Below are 24,446 nucleotides of genomic sequence, written 5' to 3' on the forward strand. Positions count from 1 at the left end.
ATAGGAAAAACAGTATCTTGCACTATAAGACCAAAGACAGGGTCAATAAATGGGTTTCTCACAAAGACATGGGTTACAAATTCTGAAACCAAGTTTCATGTATTTGAGAATTAAACAAAAACAAATATATTTTAAATAATAAGAACTGAGTTTCCTCCTTGGAGAAAGTAGTTATAAATAAGGGAAGGTGAAGAAGAAAATCTTCCAGTATTGGGCTGGAATCGAAAGTATCAATATAACTTTTGGGTTCTGGGGTGAGGGGAAGTTAAAAGGCACAGGTTAGTATACATACATATATATCCTAGCTCTGCCTGCTAACTGGATCTAGAAACAATGACGACCAATAGTAATACACATGCCTAATATGCAGGATCCTGGTTTCTAAACACTGCTCTCCACTAAGTGGAATCTGGGATCCTTACAGAATGGTTAATTCCAGTGCTGGATTTGGGAAAATAAAAAATGAGTCTGAGAACATCTTGTGGAACCAGAAAATAAGAAAGTGCTAAGCTTCACAACTGAAGGAAAAATAAAATCTTTTATGAACAAGCAAGTACTCAGAGATTTTATTACCACCAGGCCTGCTTTACAAGAGCTTCTGAAGGAAGCATTACACATAGAAAAGAACAACCAGTATTAGCCTTTCCAAAAATACCAAAAAGTAAAGAGCATCAACATAATGAAGAATTTACATAAACGAATGGACAAAACAGCCAGTTAACATCAAATGGCAGTAATCCTAAATTTAAATAGACTAAATCCCCCAATCAAAAGATACAGCCAAAACCCAACAATATGCTACACCCAGACCCATTTCACATGCAAGGATACACAAAGACTCAAAACAAAGGGATGGAGAAAGATTTACCAACCAAATGGAGAGCAAAAATAAATAAATAAAAATAAAAAGCAGGAGTTGCAATTCTCGCCTCTGATAAAATAGATTTCAAAGCAACAAAGATATAGTGGTAAAAGGATCAATGCAACAAGAAGAGCTAACGATCCTAACACCCAGATACATAAGACCTATAAAGAGACTTAGACTTCCTAGACTCCCACACAATAATAGTGGGAGACTTCAACACCAATATTAGATAGATCACGGAGACAGAAAATTAATAAGGATTTCCAGGACTTGAACTCAGATCCCGAACAAGTAAACTTAATAAACATTTATAGAGCTCTCCACTTTAAATACATAAAATATACATTCTTGTCAGTACCACATCACACCTACTCACAGGTTTAAATGAAATATTGATCGGCCATTATTAAGCATAATTATTGGTATAAAAGAGGTTTTCAATACCCATTTTTAGAATAAAGCAACATTCCCGTTCTCTCTCCCTCTCTTTCTTCCTCTCCTTCCCTCCTTTTTTCTTTCTTTCCTTCTCTCTTTTCTTTTAAAAAAAAAGACTCAAAGCATGGATTTAAATCCCAACTCTTATCAATTACTAGCTAGATAGCATTGAGTAAATTACTTTCTCTAACCTCAGGAAAAAAAAAAGAAAGAGCTCAAAAAAGCATGGAAGCTTGCTGGAAAAATACAGGGGCCAATCTGAAGTAGCTCCTAATGGCCAAAGCAGAAGGAATAAACAAATATTAAATTATAACCAACAAAATAAGTATCTCTAAGTTCATGCTGATGTAAATACTCAATTAAATAGATTTTTATGGGGTAAAAGGGAGGTTTCTTTACTAAGCAGAATTCCAATTAATGTAGAAGAAAAGAAGAAACATGGAAAACAACCATAGGCAAGCTTCACAGTAATAACTTTTATAGATGAAATCCACTGATAGATGCTAAAATCACTGGGTGAAAATTTAAGGAGAGACATGATTTCCATAGTCTCAAATTATCTCCCAAGTTAATTAAGTACAGGGGGAAAGCTACTTTACAGAAGCTACTTAGAGAAACCTGGCAGAAGCCACATTCATCAAGTGAACAAGGTCAACGTCACCAGTAATTAGACATTAACCTCATGAAGCCATGGTAAGATGCACTCAGACACATTTATATGGTTCTTGCCCAAAATGCCCGACTTCAGCAAAGCCAAATTTGATAAAATAATTGATCAATAATATTTACAATATCAAAGGAGGTCATGAATGGCAAGAAAAGACTGGGGAACCATTACACATTGCAGGAGACTAAGGAGAAATAACTAAATGCAATGTGGCATCCCAAGTAAGATCCAAAAACAACAGAGGACATGGCTGAAGTTCAAAAAGAATCTTTAGTCTAATGCTACTGTATCAATGTTAATTCAAATAATTGTACCATAGTTGTAGAAGAAGTTCACATTGCAGAAGGCTGGGGGGCTATATTGAAACTGAGTACTTAGAACTTTGCTGTGTATCTAAAAGTAACTCCAAATGAAAGAAAGTTTTTCAAATACTATGAAGTATTCAAGGGCAGACAGAATATTTTCCTGGGTAGGTTCCCATCACCAAATATAGAGCCCTTCATCTACTAGTAGATCAATAAAGTGTTAAATGATGAGTGAATAAATGAAGGAATTACAGGTTATGATGTCTAATGAAGTACTAAGCATGTATAGACCAAACAGTAAAAATGCTGCAGGTCAAAGTTATTTCACACATAAAAACAACTGTAGATTAAAGCCAGAAAAGGATTCTTAAACTGCAAAACTAAGAGCTCTGAGACACCATGAAACTCCTTATGGAACTTGCAGAGTTAAAGGATTTTTTTTTGAGATGGAGTTGCCCAGACTGGAGTGCAGTGGCACAATCTTGGCTCACTGCAACCTCCACCTCCCAGGTTCAAGCAATTCTCCTGCCTCAGCCTCCCGAGCAGCTGAGACTACCGGCACCCATCACCACACCCAGCTAATTTTCTGTATTTTCAGTAGAGACGGGGTTTCACCACACTGGCCAAGTTGGGCTTGAACTCCTAACCTCAGGTGATCTGCCCGCCTCAGTCTCCCAAAGGGCTGGTATTGCAGGCATGAGCCACCAAGCCCAGCCGCTAAAGGATTCTTAAATGCATTAAGGAATGGTTGGGAAATTGTCCACGGGTGTAACTCATCTGTTTCAAGCCCTAAACATATACATGAGCCTTAGCTGCTCATAACAAAGTAAGGAAATAAACTAATTCCGAATGAAAATTAGCAGACTGGAAACCTCAAACAGCTACTTTAGGGCTCTTTGGCCCTGGTCTTACAGAAAATTCATCCTAAAGCATCTTCCTGTGATATGAACTCCTGGGTAAAATGATAGCCTATAATCTGACCTGCGATAGGATATTTTTTCCCCAAGTGACTCCTCGAAGTAGGAAGCAGGTAATCAGAAAGTTGGAAAACAGCCCTCAACCCGACAAGACATTTATAATCTCCTGTGCTGCTCCCTCCACAATCAATACTGGAGAACGCACTGATATGAGTGCACAGTAAACCCGAGAATGTTCCCCAGGTCACATGTCCTCAGCCCAATCACAAAGCAATCACTCCAGATCCTTGGATCATCAATAAAACATTAGCATAGAAAACAAATTACAAGTTACAAGTTTATCTGCTCATTCCTGGATAGCGTTGAGATGGCTTCCTAAGCTAAACTTTTCTCCATATACCTGAAAGAATCTAAATATCTAACCCCTCCTCCTCCAACAGGCCACAGAGAAATAGTAAAATAAGTGTATGCTGAGTGATTACACCACAGTTAACTCAGTACAAAATTACATTTGATTTCCCTTTCTCTTTTCTTCCCCTTATACTTTTAGGAACTCAGCAGAAATTCAATGAGCTATGGAGAGTACTATGCATGTTACTAGGGCATGAGATGCTCTCTGAGGGACTTTCACACTCCTTACCGTATTGGATGTGGAACCAGATGTGTATGTTTGGTTCAGGAGTCTGTCACTAGTCATGTGACCTTGAACAAGTTGGTCAAAAGGCAAGCTCAAACGTTAACAAACTTGACAATGGTCACAAAGCTACATACAACAGAGCCAGGATTCAAACGAACAAGTCTTCTAACTCCAAGCTATTATACCACAATGCCAGCCAAAAACACTTACCTGGGAATAAAGAGAACTCAAAAAACACCCTGTTCAAATGCTAGCTTTACTCTATGATGGTTATTGATAAACTGTGATAAAGTAAGATCAGCAGCTATAGAAACTTATCTTGAAAGGCAGAGATGAGGGACAGCCAAGGTCAAGAATTCAAAACTGATAGCTTTGAATGCAATAATGCTGGACTTCAACATGCATTTCTACAACAGTGAAGGGCTCCGATTTTCTTACGGAAGAAACTCTGGTAGGAAAAAGCTACAATCTCACAATTTACAAAGAGGCTACAGAGACATTTTGTTTTCCTTTTGATTCATCATGGCTAAAGGATAAAGGTCTCTCTCCTCCTTTATAGCCCAAGTCTAGCACCAGCTTGAAAGAAAACCTTATACATCAGTTTCCTCCTGAGTGAATGGAATGGCAAGAGCCCCCTCAGAGTTACTGTGACTGGATGAATCCACACATCCCAGCCCTTTGATCTTTAAGAAGAATGGTGCCGAGCACTAACATTATCAGTCTTTTGCTTTTTTGTTCTCCTTGGTTTTTGTCGTTACATTTATTTGATCCCTTTTCATGTGCCTACAGAGTATTTTATTTGTGTCTCTCTGAAAACTGAATTTATTTTTAGTAGTACTGTGGAGAAAGAAAAAACTCTTTCTGTGAATAAACTGTGAGAAGAAAACTGGAAGAAAAAGTTAAAGCTTAATACTCCCCTATCCCTTACCAAATACATCCCAAACATTTTTTAAGTTACTCTACCTTGGTGACGAGAAAGAGAATAAACAGAGATTGCCGGGGGCACTGCCATCGATTTGGGTTGTTTTTTTTTTTGTTGTTTTTTGTTTTGATTTGGGTTTTTTTTTTAAGACAGAGTCTTGCTCTGTCACCCAGGCTGGAGTGCTGTGACGCAATCTCAGTTCACTGAAACCTCCGCCTCCCAGATTCAAGCGATTCTCCTGCCAGCCTCCCAAGTAGCTGGGACTACAGGCGCTCACCACCATGCCCAGCTAATTTTTTCTATTTTAGTAGAGACGGGGTTTCAACATGTTGGCCAGGATGGTCTCGATCTCCTGACCTCATGATCCACCCGCCTCAGCCTCCCCAAGTAGTGGGATTACAGGTGTGAGCCACTGCACCCATCCCGTACCATTCTGTTTTATGGGAGTAATGGGACAGGCAAAGCTTCTGTCTGTCATGGAGAACGCTGCTGCCAAGAGCAAGGTGGGATCACCAAATAACAACAAAAATGCTAGCAAATGCCAGTGTCTCCACACACCCATAACCCTGTACCACTAGGCTAGCATCCACATGTACCCGCGACCCTGCATCATTAGGCCAGTGCATCACTGCACCACTAGGTCAGTGCATCCACACACACACACGCCAACCCTGCACCACTAAGCCAGCATATACACACACACATGCAACACCGCACCACTAGGCCAGTGCATACACACATGTGACACCGCACCACTAGGCTAGTGCATCCACATATACGCCACACTGCACCACAAGGCCAGCACATCCATACACATGAAATGCACACAACTAGGCCAGTATGTCCACAGGAGACACTGCACCACTAAGCCAGCATGGACGGACACACACACACACACACACACACACACACACGACACTGAACCATTAGGCAAGCTTGTTCAGTGGCCAAACAACCACCTGTCATCTGATGTCTTTGAAAAATCTCCAGTTGTCAAATCACAAAAAGGATGTTTTATTTGAAACTTATAAAATCAAATTCAAGGTAAAAGTTTCATAGAGTAGCGATCAGTTTTTACGACCACTTTAAAGAAAACATCATGGGAGGGAAAAAAACTAATTAATGAGGATTCTAATCACATACCCAGTGAAAAGAGGATAAAGTATTACCACTGTAGCACTCCAACTGTGGTGGCCAGTGAAAGGACAGTGACTTATGCATTTACACAGCTCCAAGAAACATCTGATTGTAAACTTAGCTGCAGTAAATTCGTGGAATACAGATGGAATTATTTGGAATAACTTGTTCTTTTAAAAAAAAGATAAAAATGAGCCGGGAATGGTGGCTCATGCCTGTAATCCCAGTACTTTTGGAAGGCTGAGGTAGGTGAATCACCTGAGGTCAGGAGTTCAAGACCAGCCTGGCCAACATGATGAAACCCTAAAAATATAAAAATTAGCCAGGTATGGTTGCACATGCCTGTACTGCCTGCTACTCAGGAGGCTGAGGTAGGAGAATCGCTTGAACCCAGAAGGCAGAGGTTGCAGTGAGGTGAGCCAAGATGGAACCACTGCACTCCAGCCTGGGCAACAGAGCAAGACTCTGTCTTTAAAAAAAAAAAAGACTACAAATCTCAATACCAGTGATAAATACTCAAATATAGGCATTTTATGTATTTTAGGCATTTATGTCAAAACATGTTGAATAACCAGTTATATAGCTCATGTATTTGTTTAACTGAAACTCTAAATCACTTAAAATCTTTTCCCTTAACCCATGAGACAAGATGAAAAGAGAAAGGAAAGAGTATGCAAACCAGTATAAGAAATATTCCATGATTTGGCTGAGTGCGGTGGCTCACACTTGTAATCCCAGCACTTTGGGAGGCCGAGGTGGGTGGATTGCTTAAGCTTAGGAGTTCAAAACCAGCTTGGGCAAGGTGGCAAAACCTCGTCTCTATGAGAAATACAAAAATTAGCCAGGTGTGGTGGGGCACACCTGTGGTCCCAGCTACTTGGGTGGTAGGATTGCTTGAGCCTAGGAGTTTGAGGCTGCAGTGAGCCATAATCCCACCACTGTACTCCAGGCTGGACGATAGAGCAAGATCCTGTCTCAAAAAAGAACAAAACAAAACAAGAAATATTCCAGGATTAAGTCACTGGTTCCAGCTAACAATATTCCAGGTCACTGATCCCAGGTAACAATTTAACTGTTCCATCAATCTAATCAACCTTGCATTAACTTCCTTTGTTCAGCAAGTGAGTTTAAGATTGGAAAGCCACCTCTAAAAGTCATACAAAGGTTGTAGAAATTTGGAAGTTTATAAAACACTAGAGAAAGTCTCTAAATTCATCTAAATTCCTGTAAGAAATCAAACCTAACCACATCCGCGACATGCCCTATAGCAGAGTTGGCAAACTATGGCAAGAAAAGCCACATCTGGCACACCGCCTGCTTCCTGTGGCCTGCGAGGAGAGTTTTTACATTTTTAAATGGCTGAAAGAGAAAGCAAAAGAAGAATATTTCCTGACACAAGAAAATTAAATGAAACTCAAATTTCAATATCCCTAAAGTTTTATTAGAGCACAGCCACCTAATTTATTAACATGTTGTCTACAGCTTTTATGCTACGATGGTTGAGCTGAGTCACCGCAACAGATACCATATGAAGTATTAGCTGACCCAAAAAGCTTGCCAAAGCTTGCCCCGAAGTTGCTACTAATTTACCTTGAAATAACTGACTTTAGCTATGTAGCTTTGCACACAAGTCTCCAGATGGGTTTACCTGAATACCATCTGAGCATTAAAATGGAGAAATTATTATAACCCACTGTAGTTTACCACAAAAGCTGGTAAATCCTAGTATTTTGTTAAAACCATATTACAGTACTTAAACAAAAAAAGTAGTCTTTCACCACTTTATTACTGACTATTTCCAGGGAGGAAAGGGTTTTAAGAATATTAGTAGTCTTACTTCCTGTACTTAAAAGGCCCAAAGTCAGCCATATATACACAAAATAAACCTTTATGGGCAACCTTTTCTTGAGAGAGACAGAAAACACCCAAAGATGCAAATATCATGGACTTTTTTTGGACCTAACTCCCTAAGTCATTATGACTGGCTGTAATGTTACCTTCTGCCTCAGAATGAAATCTTCAGTATGTCTCTGTCCCCCTCTTCCCCCGCCAATGAAGCTTTATAATAGTAAAATTTTTCAGACATACAGAAAATGGAAGAATAGTTCAATGAAAATTCCTATAAACTCTGCCTAGATTCTCAATTAATTACACGCTGCCATATCTGCTTCATTCATTTCTCTGTCCTTTCTAGTGGCAGGAATTAAATGTTTGGAAAGTAAACTGCAGACCATCAGAAAACTTTTCCCCCCCTCGGCCTCCCAAAGTGCCAGGATTACAGATGTGAGCCACTGCATCTGACCCATCAGAATATTTCACCCTAAATACTTTGGCAAACAATACTAGGATCATAATTTCCAAGAAAATGAAGATACGATAATATAGAAAGGGCATTAGAAAGTAAATTATAAGAGAGAGAAAGAGAGAGAGAGAGAGAGGCATAAAGCTAGATTAGTGAATAATGGGAACCTCTACAATCTCAACAATCCAAGTGGACACTGGAATGTTCACTCTCTGAAGCCAAAAGAGGACTCTGATTAACACAGTGATTACTACAAGATCAGGAGAGAGCAGACTCTCCACCTCCTGCACACAATGACTCCTCCTTCATATGGAAGATCATGTCTCCAGTACTTACCTAAGAGCAGCAGCATGGTAAGTGTCAACGTAATCAGAAATGAAGAGCTCTCGGTTCTTAATAACTGGGTCTGTTATGACAAGTTCTCTTCCAGAGTCTGTCAAAAAAATTAATTAAGAGGACATTAAAATTGAGTTTCCCAAAACAAGTAAAAAAAAATTTTTTTTAAACGGGGTTTCACCATGTTGGCCAGGATGGTCTCGATCTTCTGACCTCATGATCCACCCGCCTTGGCCTCCCAAAGTGCTGGGATTATAGGCGTGAGCCACCGCACCCCGCCAACAAGTAAAAAATTTTTGTACAACTTTTCTTTCAGGTTTACCACCCACTAAATAACCAGACCTGGTTAGCATCGCAAGTATACAAAATAGAGAAGAGGAATCATAAATTGCAAGAATAAGAATAACAGAATGTGTTATTTTTGTCAATAAAGTATCTTTGGGGCTATGTTTTATACCCTTTACTAAGTCCCTACATTTTGCCAAAATGGATTAAACCCAAAATGGAAAAAGAGCAGAAACAATCTCATCCTGGCAACTCTTCAACTACCAAAATATTTGGTGATCCTGTCCATCTTATTTTTCTGGCTAAATATTCCAAAATCGAGTGAAATAATAGTTTCCATAGAAAAGAATATGTTTAATAAGGAACTATAATTTACCTGCTTTAACAGACGTTTTTATAGTTTCAAAGAAGGAAAAAAAAAATCCATTAAGATACAACATCATTCCTCCAAGTTGTTTTTCACTGGTTTGTTGACTCAAAGCCCGTGAGAAGAGTGGGAAGAAGGCAGGATCGGGGCCAGACAAAGTTTGATGCCAGCAGCAGGACCGCCACTTGGAGGATGCATGGTCCCAGCAATTTCCTTAGCATCTCTCAACCTCAGTTTCCTCATCTGGAACTGGAGAGGGACAGACCCACCTCACATGAACTACGGTAACCAATGTGAACTGTCAAGCATAAGGCCTACCAACACTCCAGAATCCGTTTTTTAAAAAGTTATCTTCATTTAATGAATGTCTTTAGAGAAGGAACTTTGCCCAAAGCTAAGAAATACACAAATCAAACCAGAAGGACATATTTACCATTTTCATTATGCCGATCCTGAACCAAATGCTGATACACAGAATCTGGAACCTCAGACTGACGGTAGTACCATTTGACGTTCATGAGGAGATGGTCCCTCTTACTCTGAAAAGGAAAATCTAACAGCATTAGGAACAGGATTTCAGGTGTCACAAGTGCATATCATACCCATGACCAAAAGCCCCTGTAAATGGGTTGACAGGTAGATAGGGAGAGACACAATTACCGCCAGGACTACAAACATAAATCAGTTGTGAGGTCAAAAAAAATCCATCTATAGGCCCTTCTTACCCTATCCCTCTAAACTGCTTATTTCAGGAAACAGAAGGAGACCAGTCTTAAATCTGTTTATCTCCCCAGTTTGATTAACTAAATCCATTCAATATTACATTTTTATTTAACATTAACTAAACAATACTACATGAATATGTCCTTCTATCTTAATGTTTAATCATTTTGTAAATATTTAGAGTGAGTTTTAGCATACTGCCAAGGCTCATTTAGGGCAATAGTCTAGAAAGAACTTACCCAGCAAGGCCTGGTACAAAATAATCTCTCCTCCAAGGTTTGCCTATTACCAAGACTAAATTACATTCTCCTTCTACTTTTTAGCCACAGTTATTGTTACGTGCCAAGTTAATATAGCAAAGAACAGGTGGTGATGAAGGTACCAGGAGCCCCAAGAGTAGAGATCTCATCTTACTTATTTCTGAATCTCCAGAGAATAGAACGTCTTGTATATAATTATTTGTGAATAATGAAGAGTTTCATGATGATCACATAAATTATCCTATAAATGTTTGTAGGACACTGAACTATGTTATCCCTAAAAGTTAATTTTGTTCCCAGTTTGTTCAGAGAATAACGGATAAAATATTGCCCTTCCATTAGAAGGTTATGGGGCTGCAGCTTGCATCTCTGTGCACCTGGTAAGAAACATCTCAACAGGGAGTGCATTATAGCTTCTTGCAGCCTCCTAAAGTACTTCCCAACCCAGGTGCGGCCTTTTCTGTAAGTTAAATGCAATATCATTCCTTTCAGCAGTCTACATTCTCATCACAGGTCTGTTGGTCAGAAATGAATGAGAGCTAAAATTCAAGAAATGCCACGTTTATAAAGAGGATGCCTAAATCCTAAAATATGATAAAAGGGCCCTCATTAATGAAGAAAGACGCTCCCTGTTGTAATGAGCAGTCACAAATGCAGCCAACACTAAAACACCAGGAAGGTTCCAGAAAACCTTTGCTAAAAAAGTTAAAAGCCATTTAAAGAATCAGAAAGAAGACAATTGCCACAAGTTTCAACAGAACTCAAATGTGAAGATGTGTTATTTCTTTTTTTTTTTTTTTTTTTTTTTGAGACAGAGCCTCACTCTGCTGCTCAGGCTCTGTCTGACCACTCACACTGCTGTGTAGTGGCATTATCTCAGCTCACTGTAACCTCCACCTCCTAGGTTCAAACGATTCTCCTTCCTCAGCCTCCTGAGTAGCTCGGATTATAGGCGCATGCCACCACGCTATTCTAATTTTTGTATTTTTAGTAGAGACAGGGTTTCATCATGTTGGCCAGACTGGTCTGGGACTTCTAACCTCAAGTGATCTACCCGCCTCAACATCCCAAAGTACTGGTATTACAGGCATGAGCCACCACACCCAGCTGAAAATGTGCTATTTCAAAGTAGATGTCATAAACACCAAGATTCTTATTTTTCATTTAACTGTGCTAAATACACATGCCTACAAAAAAAGGGCATTAACACTGGTTTAAATACACTTTATATGTAGAATAATCCTACATGATAGGTGCTCTTTAGTATTTATCCATTTTATACCTTCGTATTGAAATTTTTAATGGCAAAAATTTTTTTACACTGTTTATGTTGCAGGTGGGAAAAAGAGAACACACCAGGATGTTAAATAAATAGAATAAATGTTACATGTAGCAGTTTAGAGAAATTAACAATTACTTTCAGCAGGCGATTATGGAGGTGTTAACATCTGACTTAAGAAAAAATGGGACAGATTTCAATGAATTTTTTCTAGACAAAAGAGGAAACTTGAGAAAGACATAAAGGTAGACAAACTATTGAACATATCCAGGCCCCCACAGTTCATCCGCATGCAGCACAGAAGGCCATTCTGGGGCAACATGGAGAAGAACCTGAGTCCTGACTCTCTCTGGCCTTTAGTGAGCTTACAGGACAACTGAGGCTTCCTAACTCTATTGCTGACCAAATACACAGGCAGCAAGGGACAAATGCCAGGACATGGGAGAGCAGCTAGAAAGTGTACATCATCAGAATATACCACTCCAAAATATGCTCTCTGGCGTAAGAATTATTTTGCCAAGGACTTAGAGGGGTAGAGGGAAAATTACATTTTGTCCCCTCAAAAACCTTGGTTTCTTCCCTAGACAGGATGATAAAAAGCAGGACCAGGATAAGATTAGTCATTATAGAAAAAAAAAAACACATAAACCAGGGGAGGAAGCAGCACCTGTTTGGCAGTGCTCAGGGATGCATTCAGTTAAAATACACCGTCTACAGTAAGGACTCAACCTCAGCACTGCTGACATTTGAACCAGGAGATTCTTTGTCGTGGGGATCTGCCTGTGCACTGTTAGATGCTTAATGACATCACTAGCTTCTAACCACTAATTGCCAGTGGAACCCATCCTCCAGTTTTGACAACCAAAACTGTCTCTAAACGTTGCTAAATCTCCCCTATGGGGACAACGTTGTCCCTAGTTTAGAAATCACTGGTCTAGTAATTCATTTTGTTTTGTGTTTTAGGGAAAACAAAACCAGAATGGTAAAAAAGAAACCTGGTTCAAGCATTATAGGTTAGGGAACATGGCCTACTGGAAAGAAGATGGGAAAGCCCGTGTCCCCTCCAATCTCAATGCCGTGACTTCCCATGTATATGGCTTTGGGCCCATTACCAAGATTCTCCCAGTCTCTCCTTTTCTGTAAAAAAGGAGATACTGATACCTACCTAAAATAATTACTGAAAGAATTAAAATGACAGAAAACATCTAGAGTTGAGTAAGTGCTCAAATAAATATTGTTTCCTCTGTTAGTAGGTGATTATAACCAATGGTTCACAGAAAAATCTGAAGAACTTTGCTAAGTATAGGAGTTACTTCTTCACCGGAACTTGGTTTCCTGCAAGGGATGATAGTGATCTCTCCTCTATCATATGTACTAATACATGTTTCAGTGCTCATAGAAATAAATTATTTCATTGAGCATATGGGAGTCCAGATCTCCTAGAGCTTTTAGCAACAATGTTTTAAAATCTACCAATCTAGGTATTTCTGCAACACATTTAGGAAGTCTGAAAACCTGAAGGGCAATAGAAATACCTTTTAGATACAGTAACTCAAATTTGTATGATGTCTATTTTTCAGAACTAAGCCAGGGATACTGGTGATCTTTTAAGGTACAATATCTATGTTATCTTATGATGTAGGAATGCCTATTGATTACACACACAAATAAATTACTGCTTTGGTTTATTTGTACCTAGATTTATGACTCCAAATATTATGCTTTACAATGGCAATGAAAGAACTATTGGATTCCCTAATGCAGTACTATGCAATAACCAGGGAGTGGCAGCATTGTCTTAAAAAGACTTCAGAATCAATTCCACAGATAAAACACGCAGAGGTAGACTGGAAGTAACAATTTGGAACAACTTTAAGTAGCTGCAATATGCACAATCTTTCTAAATGGGCCAGTAACTTAATTAAAAATTACAAGTTGTAAAGTGAGGCAGTGTGTGGTTTCAGCAGGTACTAGACAAAAATAGGTAATCTAGGACTGCAGTTCAGTCTGCAACCACTAGTTGCAACCTTAGTGGAGTTGCCGACCCTCCCAAAAGTGAAGGGATAGAACAAAATTGTTTCTATGCTCTCTTTCTATTCTTACATGTTTATATCTACATTTCTTCCTCGAAAAAACCAAGTAGTTAAAATGATGCTGTGAGAGAATCTCTGATTTTTTCTCTGTATCTGTGCAGTGGCACTGGCTAACAGTGCCATCCTAAAGAAGGTTTACAAATTGTTATGTTCACTGGAAGCTGGCCACTGCTATACTGAGGGAAGAAGAGTTCATCCCCTCCCCGAGAAGTGTTCCCAAAGCTACCTCGGACACAAAGGTATTGCTCGAAAGTTACACAGGTAATTATCTAATTCCTAGTACTCATTAGTCAAAGAATTTTGTTCAAAGTCACAGAAAATTAAAGCCAGACATGAACTTAGAGATCATGTGATTCAAGCAAAACTGTCTGGGTTTGAATCCTGGCTCTGCAACTTACTGAGCTATGTGACTTTGGGCAAGTAACTTCTCCAAGCCTCAATGCTCTCATATACAGAATGGGAGAAAAACAACAGTTTCTATCTCATTTGGTTGTGAGGATTAAATAAATTAACAAAAAGCAAGTGGATGAGCTCAGTAAATGTTAGACATTACTATCAATGTTTTACAGAAAAAGAGAGTAGCCAAGATAGGGAGAAAGAGGTCACTTACAGGTTTTGCTTTTCTAAGATTCAAAATTATGTTAGTAATAGCAATATAAAATAAGTCATACAGCAAATTAAGAGGAAAATGTCTTCACTTCTCCAACAATTCTAAAAGCTTATCAAAAATTTCTAACAAATATACCTCATTATATACTAGCAATATAATTTAACTATAGTATAAAGGTCAAAATGTTTATAAATGAGATATTTTAAACAGTATGCTGAATAAACAGGGAAGTGAAGAGAAGCTTCTTCTGTGAAAGCACCCTAGGATGTATTTCTGAATATGAAGAACCCACTGGGAAGTAAATAACTTCTGACCATTTTATTTATCTATTTATTTTTAGATAAGGTCTCACTCTGTCACCCAGGTTGGAGTGCAATGGCACCATCGTGGCTCACTGCAGCCTCAACCTCACAGGCTCAAGTGATCCTCCTGCCTCAGCTTAGTGACTAACTAGGAAGACAGGTGCCCAGCTAATTTTTAATTTTCTTTTTTTTTTTGTAGAGGTGGACATCTCACTATGTTTTAACCACTAAACAGGGGCACATCCAATCTGCTTACAATAAGGTTTCAGCGCTCTGCGCCAAAAAAAAAAAAAAAAGGGCAGGGGGAGTTGTTTCTGGGCTAAATTATGGATTCTTCCATATCCCTGGCTGGATTTCTCTTGAAATGAAGAATATATGTCAATTTAAGGAGATTAATAGAGGACATAACCCATCCCCCAAATCTAGGCTTAGAAAAAAGATCTTTATGGTACCTATTTGGGAGCAGAATAGCAAAGATATCTACACATCTTTGAATATCAAACAACAGTGTTGAGATTTAACAAATTTAAAATAACTGAAATGAAACACACAGAACTAGATAACGACAAGGGGTAGACCAGGGGAAAAGAAGGCAACGGAGACAGGAAAGGCCAAGAAGAGGTTGCTGTTGAAGGGCAACTGTGTTCTCAACAGCAACACATAACACAGTCTGCCCAAACACAGACACAGGGTCTAATGCCAAGATGGGAACTTCCTTTCCTAGAGATCTTTCCTGATTATTTAGTGTTTCAATTGATTTAAATAGTCAGTCTGAGTCTTTCCCAGTAACAGTCTTAATATCAGCCTCAGGACAATGTTTATCCACAACATAAAAATAGTAATAATAATCTAGGTGGTATTTGGAGATGCATAAATACGAAAAGGACAAGGGCAGAGAGAGAGCCCTTCATACAGAGGAGGCCTGCAAGCCAGCTAGAACAACTGTAAATTCACCTACAATACAGAGGAAGGAGATTCTCCGTCCCGTCCATCACCAGCTGATGATAACTGCCACCAGCTCATGGCAGGGATCATCAGGTTCCCAAAGCCTCCAAAACAGACCACTCCTGTCCCTCTATGTTTTCAAATGTAACAGGAGTATCAAGACCACAGACAGCCTCCACAGAGTACAAAGATGAATATTAGGAAATAAATAACTTTGCCAAGTCAAAACAATGTGCTAGAGAGAACAGCCTAACTTCCTGCACATTTTTAACTACTTAGTAACAGAGGCTCTCGATTCAAAACCAAGTGAAATCAGACCAAAATTTTTACTTTATAGGCCAATATAGCCAACCAAGATTCTCCAGAAATTTGGAATGAAGTGGGTAACACATGTATACTGTATGGCTCAAAAAAAAATACCTTCTGAAGAAACTTTTTATGCATTTCCGCAACATGGAGGTAATAAGGTTAAGAGTTGTCTGAGCAGTAGAGGTTTACTGTATAACTCAGAAATGTATATACAAAACTTCTAATTGGTAGTCAGGACACTACTTAAGCGGGGGGGAGGGGGAGGGGGGCGGGGCGGGGACTGTCTCCTAGAGACATCAGTATCTCCCTTCAAATGCGCTGGTACAGTTTAAAGAGGCATTAACTCCCTGTTTAGCCCACCTCCACCACAAGACAATGACTGTTAGACGTCACACCTTACCTAAGACCTTGGGGACACAGTCATAATGGGTTCAATCATTCCTGACTTCAATGGAGAAGGTTAGGGACAGACAATGGGGTCAAAGATCACTATTCTTCAAAGGTCAAAGCTAACTCCAGATGCAGACTGAGTAACCTCTTATCCAAAATACTTGGGACCAGAAGTGTTTCTGATTTCAGAATTTTCTAGATGTTGAAATCTTTGGGTATACATAATGAGATATCTTAGGGATGGGACCCAAGTCTAAACACAAAATTAATTTATGTTTCATATAAACCTCATACACATAGCCTGAGGGTAATTATGTAACACATTTTAATAATATATGTAGGCTCTCACAAAGGTCGGATGTGGAATTTTCTACTTACGGCATCGTGTCAGCACTCAAATAAGTTTTAGATTTCCAAATTAGAGATGCTCAATCTGTATTAATTTACATAAGCAAATCAAAACTAAAGATGAGCTTTCTGTACCAGTAAGAGGATCATAGTTACACAACTTTGTGGATAAATATCTGAAATCAAATTTAATTCGATTAAAATGAAATTATATCCAAGAATCCCACTTCTGGGAATTTATTCAAAAGATCTGAAATTAGTTTATCAAAGAGAAGCCTGCACTTCCAAGTTTATCACAGCACTATTCACAATAAACAAGTTAGGGAATCAACCTTGGTGCCTAACAACGTGTATACACACACACACAAACACACACACAATGGAAAACTATTCAGCCTTTAAAAAGAGACTTCTGTCATTTGCAACATGAATGGAACTGGAGAACATTATGCTAAGTTAAATAAGCCAGAAATTGAAAGATATATGTGGACTCTAAAACAACCCAATTCATAGAAGCAAAAAGTAGAAAATGGTTACAGAGGCTGGGCATTGGGGAAACGGGGAGCTAATGGTCCAAGGGTATAAAATCTCAGTAAAGAAGAATAAATGGGTTTTTTTAAATGATCGACTGTGCAACATGATTAATATAGTTAATAACAGTGTATTATACATTTCAAAATTGATAAGAGTAAATTTCAAATGTTATAAAAAATGACAACTGAGGTGAGAGTATGTTAATTAGCTTGACTTAATTATTCTACATTGCATACATGAATCATACATCACTTCATACTCCATACATATATACAATTATAAGTTGTCAACTTATGACAAAATGAAATTAGATAGAAAATGTCTTGTACTATTTCAAGCCATTACCCGACTCTTAACATAAAACTCTAAGAATGGCCGAGCACGGTGGCTCACTCCTGTAATCATAGCACTTTGGGAGGCAGAGGCCGGTGGATCACCTGAGGTCAGGAGTTCATGACCGGCCTGGCCAACATGGGGAAAAACTGGTTCTACTAAAAATACAAAAATCAGGTGGGCATGGCGGTGGGTGCCTGTGATCCCAGCTACTCGGGAGGCTGAGTGAGGCAGGAAAAATGCTTGAACCTAGGAGGCGGAGGTTGCAGTGAGCCAAGATCATGCCACTGCACTCCAGCCTGGGCAACAAGAGTGAAACTCCATCTCAAAAACAAACAAAAAAGACTCTAAGAATTTCTATACATACTATCTATATAAGTTTATAGCCATTACAGCTCAAGATGCCAGGAAAGTGGTATAGAAAAACCTAAGACAGAGTATACCACCAGGGCTCAGGTCATCAAGGTTCCTGTATCCCAGGGTTCTTCTCTGACATGGGGACCAGGGGGTAAGGGGAAAAGCTTAAATACTGACTACACAGACTTTTCTCAAGGGAAAGAAAGGATTTTGAATATACTTTATAAACACACCATCCTGTACACATCTTCCAAATGCATTTGGTCATTAAACACTTTGTTTTCTTTTGAGAGGGCAGTGAGGGCAAGTTAATTTCTTATTGCCGTTGATAAAGTACCCACTCTTGTTTGATCCTGGAATACCTTTCACCCAGCCTCCTCCTATGTATTTTAGTGTAGGGCGGGGACTGAGCAGACCTAAAATCCGAGAAGACGTCTTCTACATCCCCTCTCAGTGGGTGCCTGAACACCTGTTGAGGGGCCACGGCTGTAGCACAGCTGCCCTCAGGTCTCCAAACCACTTCCATTTCTTTTTTCTTTTCTTTTTTTTTTTTCATTTGTTGTTGTTTTCTTTACCACTTCCATTTCTAAAATATCTTTTTTTTTTTTTTCATATGGAACGCTTCACGAATTTGCGTGTCATCCTTGCGCAGGGGCCATGCTAATCTTCTCTGTATCGTTCCAATTTTAGTATATGTGCTGACGAAGCGAGCACTCTAAAATATCTTGTAACAAGGAGCAGGAGGGGAAAATAAAATACCTGAAAACAAAAATTAGATGGGACACAGAATCCTGCTAGTGGTAACTTCACATTTATTAGTATTTCCAAACAAGTATACCTGGAACTACTGAGGGGTCTGCTCAGAACTGGCATTTTTGGGGTTTTTTTGTTGTTGTTTTTTGAGACAGTCTCACTCTGTCGCCCATGCTGGAATACAGTGGCACAATCTTGGCTCACTGCAATCTCCACCTCCTGGGTTCAAGTGATTCCACTGCCTCAGCCTCCCAGGTAGCTGGGACTATAGGTGTGTGCCACCATGCCTGACTAATCTTTTGTATTTAGTAGAGATGGGGTTTCACCACTTTAGCCAGGCTGGTCTTGAACTCCTGACTTCATGATCCGCCCACCTCGGCCTCCCAAAGTGCTGGGATTACAGGTGTGAGCCACTGCGCCCAGCGCAGTGATAGACTGAGCCAATTCCCCTAATAAATCCCCTCACCTCTGTCTGTCCATCCATCTGTCTGTCTTTCTACCCATCCAGCCAGTCAACCAATTGTTACTGTCTCTCTGGAGAATCCTGACTAATATGCTGACAAATATGAAATGTCAGATTCAGCTTTAAAAGTTCAGTTTTGAAGGGTCAATTTGGCAAGATGAAATTTCACAGATAAATTAAGATCCTACACTTGGACCTCCAAAATCTGCTGACCAAACACAAAAAAAATGAATCCCATTCTAAACAGCAGTCTCTCAGCAGCTACGGTTTTATCAGATCAACACAGAAGCAGAAATTTTCTCTTTGGTCAAAGGATTTCTCCCATAAAGGAAGAAAAAAAATAGCTATTTGTAGCGAGTATGATAAGAAATTGTCGATTTCCCCTTAATCCCTAACTAAAGCTTTAAACATTCCATTAAATTTCCATTAAAAAAAAAAAAAAAAGGTCCAAGTACCATGAAATTTGAGGTTCTGTAATAATAGGTTGTTGTTTGGTGATGGTGGTGAGGGCAGTGGTACTTCTTACACATGACACAGCCAGAAAAGTCAGAGCTCAACCACACAATCAATGGTGGGGTCAGACTTTGCAGTAATGAGCAGGACAATAAAGAAAGGGTGGGGAAAATCTGTGCTGTAGGCTACCAAAATTCTCTAGAAATTTCACAAATTGAATTTCTCACATTATTTAACATCACATTATTTTACAAATATGCGTTACCAACTTACGATTAAAGATTCATGACAGAGATTTTGGAATTAAAAACCGATGATGAGCTACCATGAAAATATTTTCTCGAGGCTGGACACAGTGGTTCATGTCTATAATTCTAGTATTTTGGAAGGTGGAGGCACGAAGATCACTTGAGCCCAGGAGTTTGAGACCAACTTGGGCAACAAAGTGAGACTCCATCTTTACAAAAAAATTTAAAACTTAGCCAGGCATAGTGGCATGCTCCTGTAGTCCCAGTTATTCTGGAGACTGAGATGGGAGGATCTCTTGAGCCCAACAGCTCAAGGTTGCAATAAGTTATGATGGCACTGCCACACTCCAGCCTGGGTGACAGAGCTAGACCCTGTCTAAAGAACAGAAAATATTTCAGGCCAGGCACAGTGGCTCACCTGAGGTCAGGAGTTCAAGACCATCCTGGGCAACATGGTAAGACCCCCCCCATCTCTATAAAAAAAATTAATAATAATAGTAAAAGAAAACATTGCCATATCTGCTTCCGCTTCTGTATTCAATCTGTTGAGCTATATCAAACATCATTTAGCCTTTTGTGGAATGTACTGTATACTCTTGAGAGCATGACAGTGAAAGAGGCAATTGATGTCTTGGTATCATTATGAAAATAGTTCAACCCTGCAGACCCCGGCCCATACTTAAGATCGGCTGATCTCTGAGGTGAAGTCAACAAGCTGCACAAATGAATCCAGGTGCCCTCTGTTTTAGACACTAGTTATTTAAATAAAAAGGATGCTCCCCAAACAGCACCATGACTAGAGATTTTAAAGCACAAATTCATTTAGATGTGAGAAAGAAACTATTTAAAAATATTTCATGGGCCGGGTGCGGTGGCTCAAGCCTGTAATCCCAGCACTTTGGGAGGCCGAGGCGGGTGGATCACGAGGTCGAGAGATCGAGACCAACCTGGTCAACATGGTGAAACCCCGTCTCTACTAAAATACAAAAAATTAGCTGGGCACGGTGACGCATGCCTGTAATCCCGGCTACTCAGGAGGCTGAGGCAGGAGAATTGCCTGAACCCAGGAGGCGGAGGTTGCAGTGAGCCGAGATCGCGCCATTGCACTCCAGCCTGGGTAACAAGAGCGAAACTCTGTCTCAAAAAAAAAAAAAAAAATATTTCATTATCATTTATACACCCAAACATTCCAGACATTCCAATAGAGAGCAGAAGTTACACAAAAAGAAGAAAATCTAAATAGAAAGCTCTCATTGCCAAATTCAAGGTATCTTTCTTTCCAGAAACCAAGCTCATGATATAAAAGAAATATTTAAAGTTTGATTCAAACAAATATGTATTTGTCTACATTAAAAAAGTATACTACTTTGAAACAACGGTGAACGCTTTAAGCTAAATGCATGCAGAAATTAGTAACTTTGATAATTTCCACAATTGCAGGCAACTTTCTGGCCATTTCAAAAATGATACTGCATCCTACCTGAGAAAACTGGCAACATTAAACAAAACCTTTAAGAAAAAGAAAGATATTAGCTTACATTATATTAAATCATATCTTTTATAATGACTAATATATCTAATTTATGTAAATCTAGCAATATTCCTCCCTCTCCTAGTGATATGCTTTTTGTACCACTGCCATCTGAATTAAACACTGAGTGTAGTGTTGGTGACACAATAAAGTAACTTTTAGCAACACAAATATCTGTACTTGTAAGCAGCAGTAGAGATACAGTTTTAGAAATTACCGACTCAAAGTTGGCCTGCATAATAGGAATCCAATTATAGCCAGCAACTTACCAATAAACAAATTCAAACAGTTGGGTAAGAAAAGGGAAAATCAGCAGGAAAACTAAAAAAATTATATTTTCCTGGTTTATGTAAATCAGTCTGTCTTATCTTAAACATCTTGATTATTTCTTCTCTCCCTTTAACTTAAACCAAAACAAAAATGGTAACCTTTAATACCAGTTAGTCTATTTATAACCATTCCATCTACAACCATTTCTCTAATACAAACATGCCCTGATAGCTTATCTCCGTGCACACGCCAGACAACAAAGGCCCGCTGGCCTGCTGGTGAGGAGAAATGGAAAACAGGAAATGAGAAACCTTAGTTCATCCCCAGATAATCCATCTGTGTATTCAGTCAAGTGTGAGCTGAGCGGGGAAAATGCTGCTTTAAAAAAGAAAGAAAATCTAAGAACATGTGACTGGAGCCACAATTCATTTTAAAATAGGGTATTTTTGTCAAAAAGATTCTGCATCATGTTCAAGCACCAACAAGAAGATACACAAATGTTCACATCTTCTGCAGTAAGACCCCTTCCTTTAAAATCCTGTGTCATCTTTTTTTCAAAAACAAATTACAACTTTTGGGTTTTGTTTCTTGCTTTGGTTTATCTTAATTATTGAAGTATAATTTACATACACACAATAAAACAACTAGTTTTGACAAATGTATAGAGTTGTGTAACCTCCACCAAAATCAAGATAGGCAACATTCCCATTACCACAAAAAGACCAACTTCTATTAAAGAATCAACATTTGCTGTGATGAAAAGGCTTTGAGTGCTAGTGTTGCCAAAGAACAACTAAATTTCTTCCTCCATCTTAACACACAGAAAACTTAATGTGGAGAAAAACAATTCGGAGACTCCTATGACTCTTCTATCTACTGCTAGAGAACACTACAGAAAGGAATCCTATGAGCTTTAAATCAAGTAATTGGGCTAAATAAAACTTCTGGGCTGAGATGTAATGTGGTCTCATGAAATTCCTAGAATATAGAACAGTTTTGGTGACAACTGAGATAAAAATAATTTCAAATTAGCTCTGAGATATACTTTCCTCAAATGATATAAGGAATATTTATTGAGCATCTGCTAGCCACCAGACACTGTTCTGGAAACAGTCACCGAGGATAGAGAAGTGGGAAAAACCGTAAGTCCCAGTCTTGGGAGAACTTCCCTTCCAATGAAGGAGTAGACCCCTTTACCAATTCCTCCAACCCTCTCCTCTAAAATGTCAAATAATGGTTAGGTACTTTTAAAAAGTGTTGAGGAAAAATCTGCCACTTAGTAACCAGGAATCCTAGGCAAGTAAAATTTAATTACACTGTTATTTAATCTCTTTGAATATTATTATCCTTAAAATTAATGGTCTTCTCAAAAGTACCTCAGGATACCAGGAAAAATCGTATTGTGACCTGATATTTCACATAGAGAGACAGGTTTAAATAACCCTAATGATTCCATTCACCAGTTTCTCTACCTACAGGACATAGGAGGAAACCCAAATGTCTTGCTTCCTCTCTCAGCTGAGGCTGAGCTTTGTTCATGAAAACTCCCGTAAGTGGCTCTACCCTCTTGCTTTATCTTTCTTATTTTTTAAAAATTTTATTATGAAATATTTGACAGGCAGAAAGGTGTAAAAATAACAGAACATAAGTAAAAGTATAAAAATAACAGAAATACACCTAAAGCAATGAAAACATTGACAAACCTAAAGAAGCTGCCTGTGTAACCGGCCCACACCCCAGAGGTAACCATCACCTTGAATTCACTCATCGTTCCTAGGTAGTACTTCATGCTTTTACTTAATATTTACACATAACTAAAAACGTGTCAGGAATTATTTTGCATGTTTTTATAATGTACATAAATGCACTAGACTCACAGAGGTCTTCTGTGATATGCTTTGTTCATTCAGCATTTCGCTTACATGATCCATCCACGCCCTAGTTCACAAATTTAAATGATATGTTACCTTCATATACAGCACATCACAATGTGTTCATAAATTTTCCTGATACTAAAGCTGTAGTAAGTATTCCTATATATGTTTTCACACACAAAAAACTTCTCTATTCAAAGTATTTAAATTACTCTGAATGTTTGGTGCCACAGCTAAGTTTTCAAATTTTGGTATGGGTAAAGTGTCTTACTAAGTAATTTAAATATATATAAAAGGCTAAAGTTTATGCCTGCACACAGTTTTAGATAAAGCCCTTAACTGTGATGTGTCACCTTTTATTTCTGGAGATGGTCTCACTCTTACCCATGCTAGAGCACAGTGGCCCAATCACGGGTCACTGCAGCCTTGACATGCTGGGCTCAAGCTATCCTCCCACCTTGGCCTCCCGAGTAGCTGGGACTCCACACACGTGTCACTGCACCCAGTTAATTTTTGTACTGCTTATAGAGATGGGGTTTTACCATGTTGCCCAGGCTGGCCCTGAACTCCTGGGCTCAAGCACTCCTCCCACCTTAGCCTCTCAAAGTGCCGGGATTACAGACATGAGCCACTGTGCCCAGCCAATGTGTTGTACTTTCATTAATAATTCACAGGACAATACTTCCTAATTTCCACTGTGATTTCTTATTTGTCCACAGACTATTCAGAAGCATCTGTGTATTTCCCAGGCACTCTTTTTGGTTTCGATTCCTGGCTTATTAACACTATGGTCAGAGAGCATGTTCTGTGTGATTTCAATGCTCTGAAGTATGTTAACACTATGATCTATATATAGTCATTTCTGATAAACATCACATATGCACTTGAAAAGGATGCGTATTTTTGCAATTGTTGGGAATGGTGTTCTATATATGACAATCAATTCACATTTAATTGTTATTCAATATTTTACATCCTTACTGATTTATCTGTTTGCTCAATTACTGAAGGAGAAGTGCTGAAATCTTTGTAACTGTCTAAATATTCAGCAAGAGTAGAATTAGGAGCATCTGCAGTGTATTCATATAATGCAATATTATATAGAAATGAAAATTCTGCAACTTACAAAAACATGAATCAATTTCACAAACAAGCCGAGCCAAAAAAATCAGACATGAACAAATATACATTGCATT

At 38.8% G+C, this 24,446-nt stretch overlaps 2 protein-coding genes and 1 non-coding gene across 13 annotated transcripts in view; 1 reads left to right on the plus strand and 2 right to left on the minus strand.

The window, feature by feature from the left end:
* RERE (arginine-glutamic acid dipeptide repeats) overlaps positions 1-24,446 on the minus strand; it is a 466,088-nt gene that overhangs the window by 193,106 nt on the left and 248,536 nt on the right. For all 11 annotated transcript variants that reach the window (XM_078330305.1, XM_078330303.1, XM_078330302.1 and 8 more), the window contains 2 exons: positions 9,609-9,714; positions 8,524-8,620 (listed from right to left, as the gene is read on the minus strand). In XM_078330305.1, the coding sequence (XP_078186431.1) occupies positions 8,524-8,620; positions 9,609-9,714 (203 nt within the window). The remainder of the gene's footprint in view (positions 1-8,523; positions 8,621-9,608; positions 9,715-24,446) is intronic.
* LOC144577115 (putative uncharacterized protein SLIRP-OT1) lies at positions 10,934-24,045 on the plus strand. Its single transcript, XM_078332906.1, has 2 exons — positions 10,934-18,639; positions 23,784-24,045. Exons 1-2 carry the CDS (start codon positions 18,583-18,585, stop codon positions 23,937-23,939), a joined length of 213 nt encoding a protein of 70 aa, XP_078189032.1. The 5' UTR covers positions 10,934-18,582; the 3' UTR covers positions 23,940-24,045.
* On the minus strand, positions 18,266-18,372 carry LOC118143336 (U6 spliceosomal RNA). The gene has a single exon (XR_004727563.1). It is a non-coding gene; the product is annotated as a U6 spliceosomal RNA (small nuclear RNA).

The sequence above is a fragment of the Callithrix jacchus genome, chromosome 7 (assembly GCF_049354715.1).
Source record: "Callithrix jacchus isolate 240 chromosome 7, calJac240_pri, whole genome shotgun sequence".
NCBI lineage: Eukaryota > Metazoa > Chordata > Mammalia > Primates > Cebidae > Callithrix > Callithrix jacchus.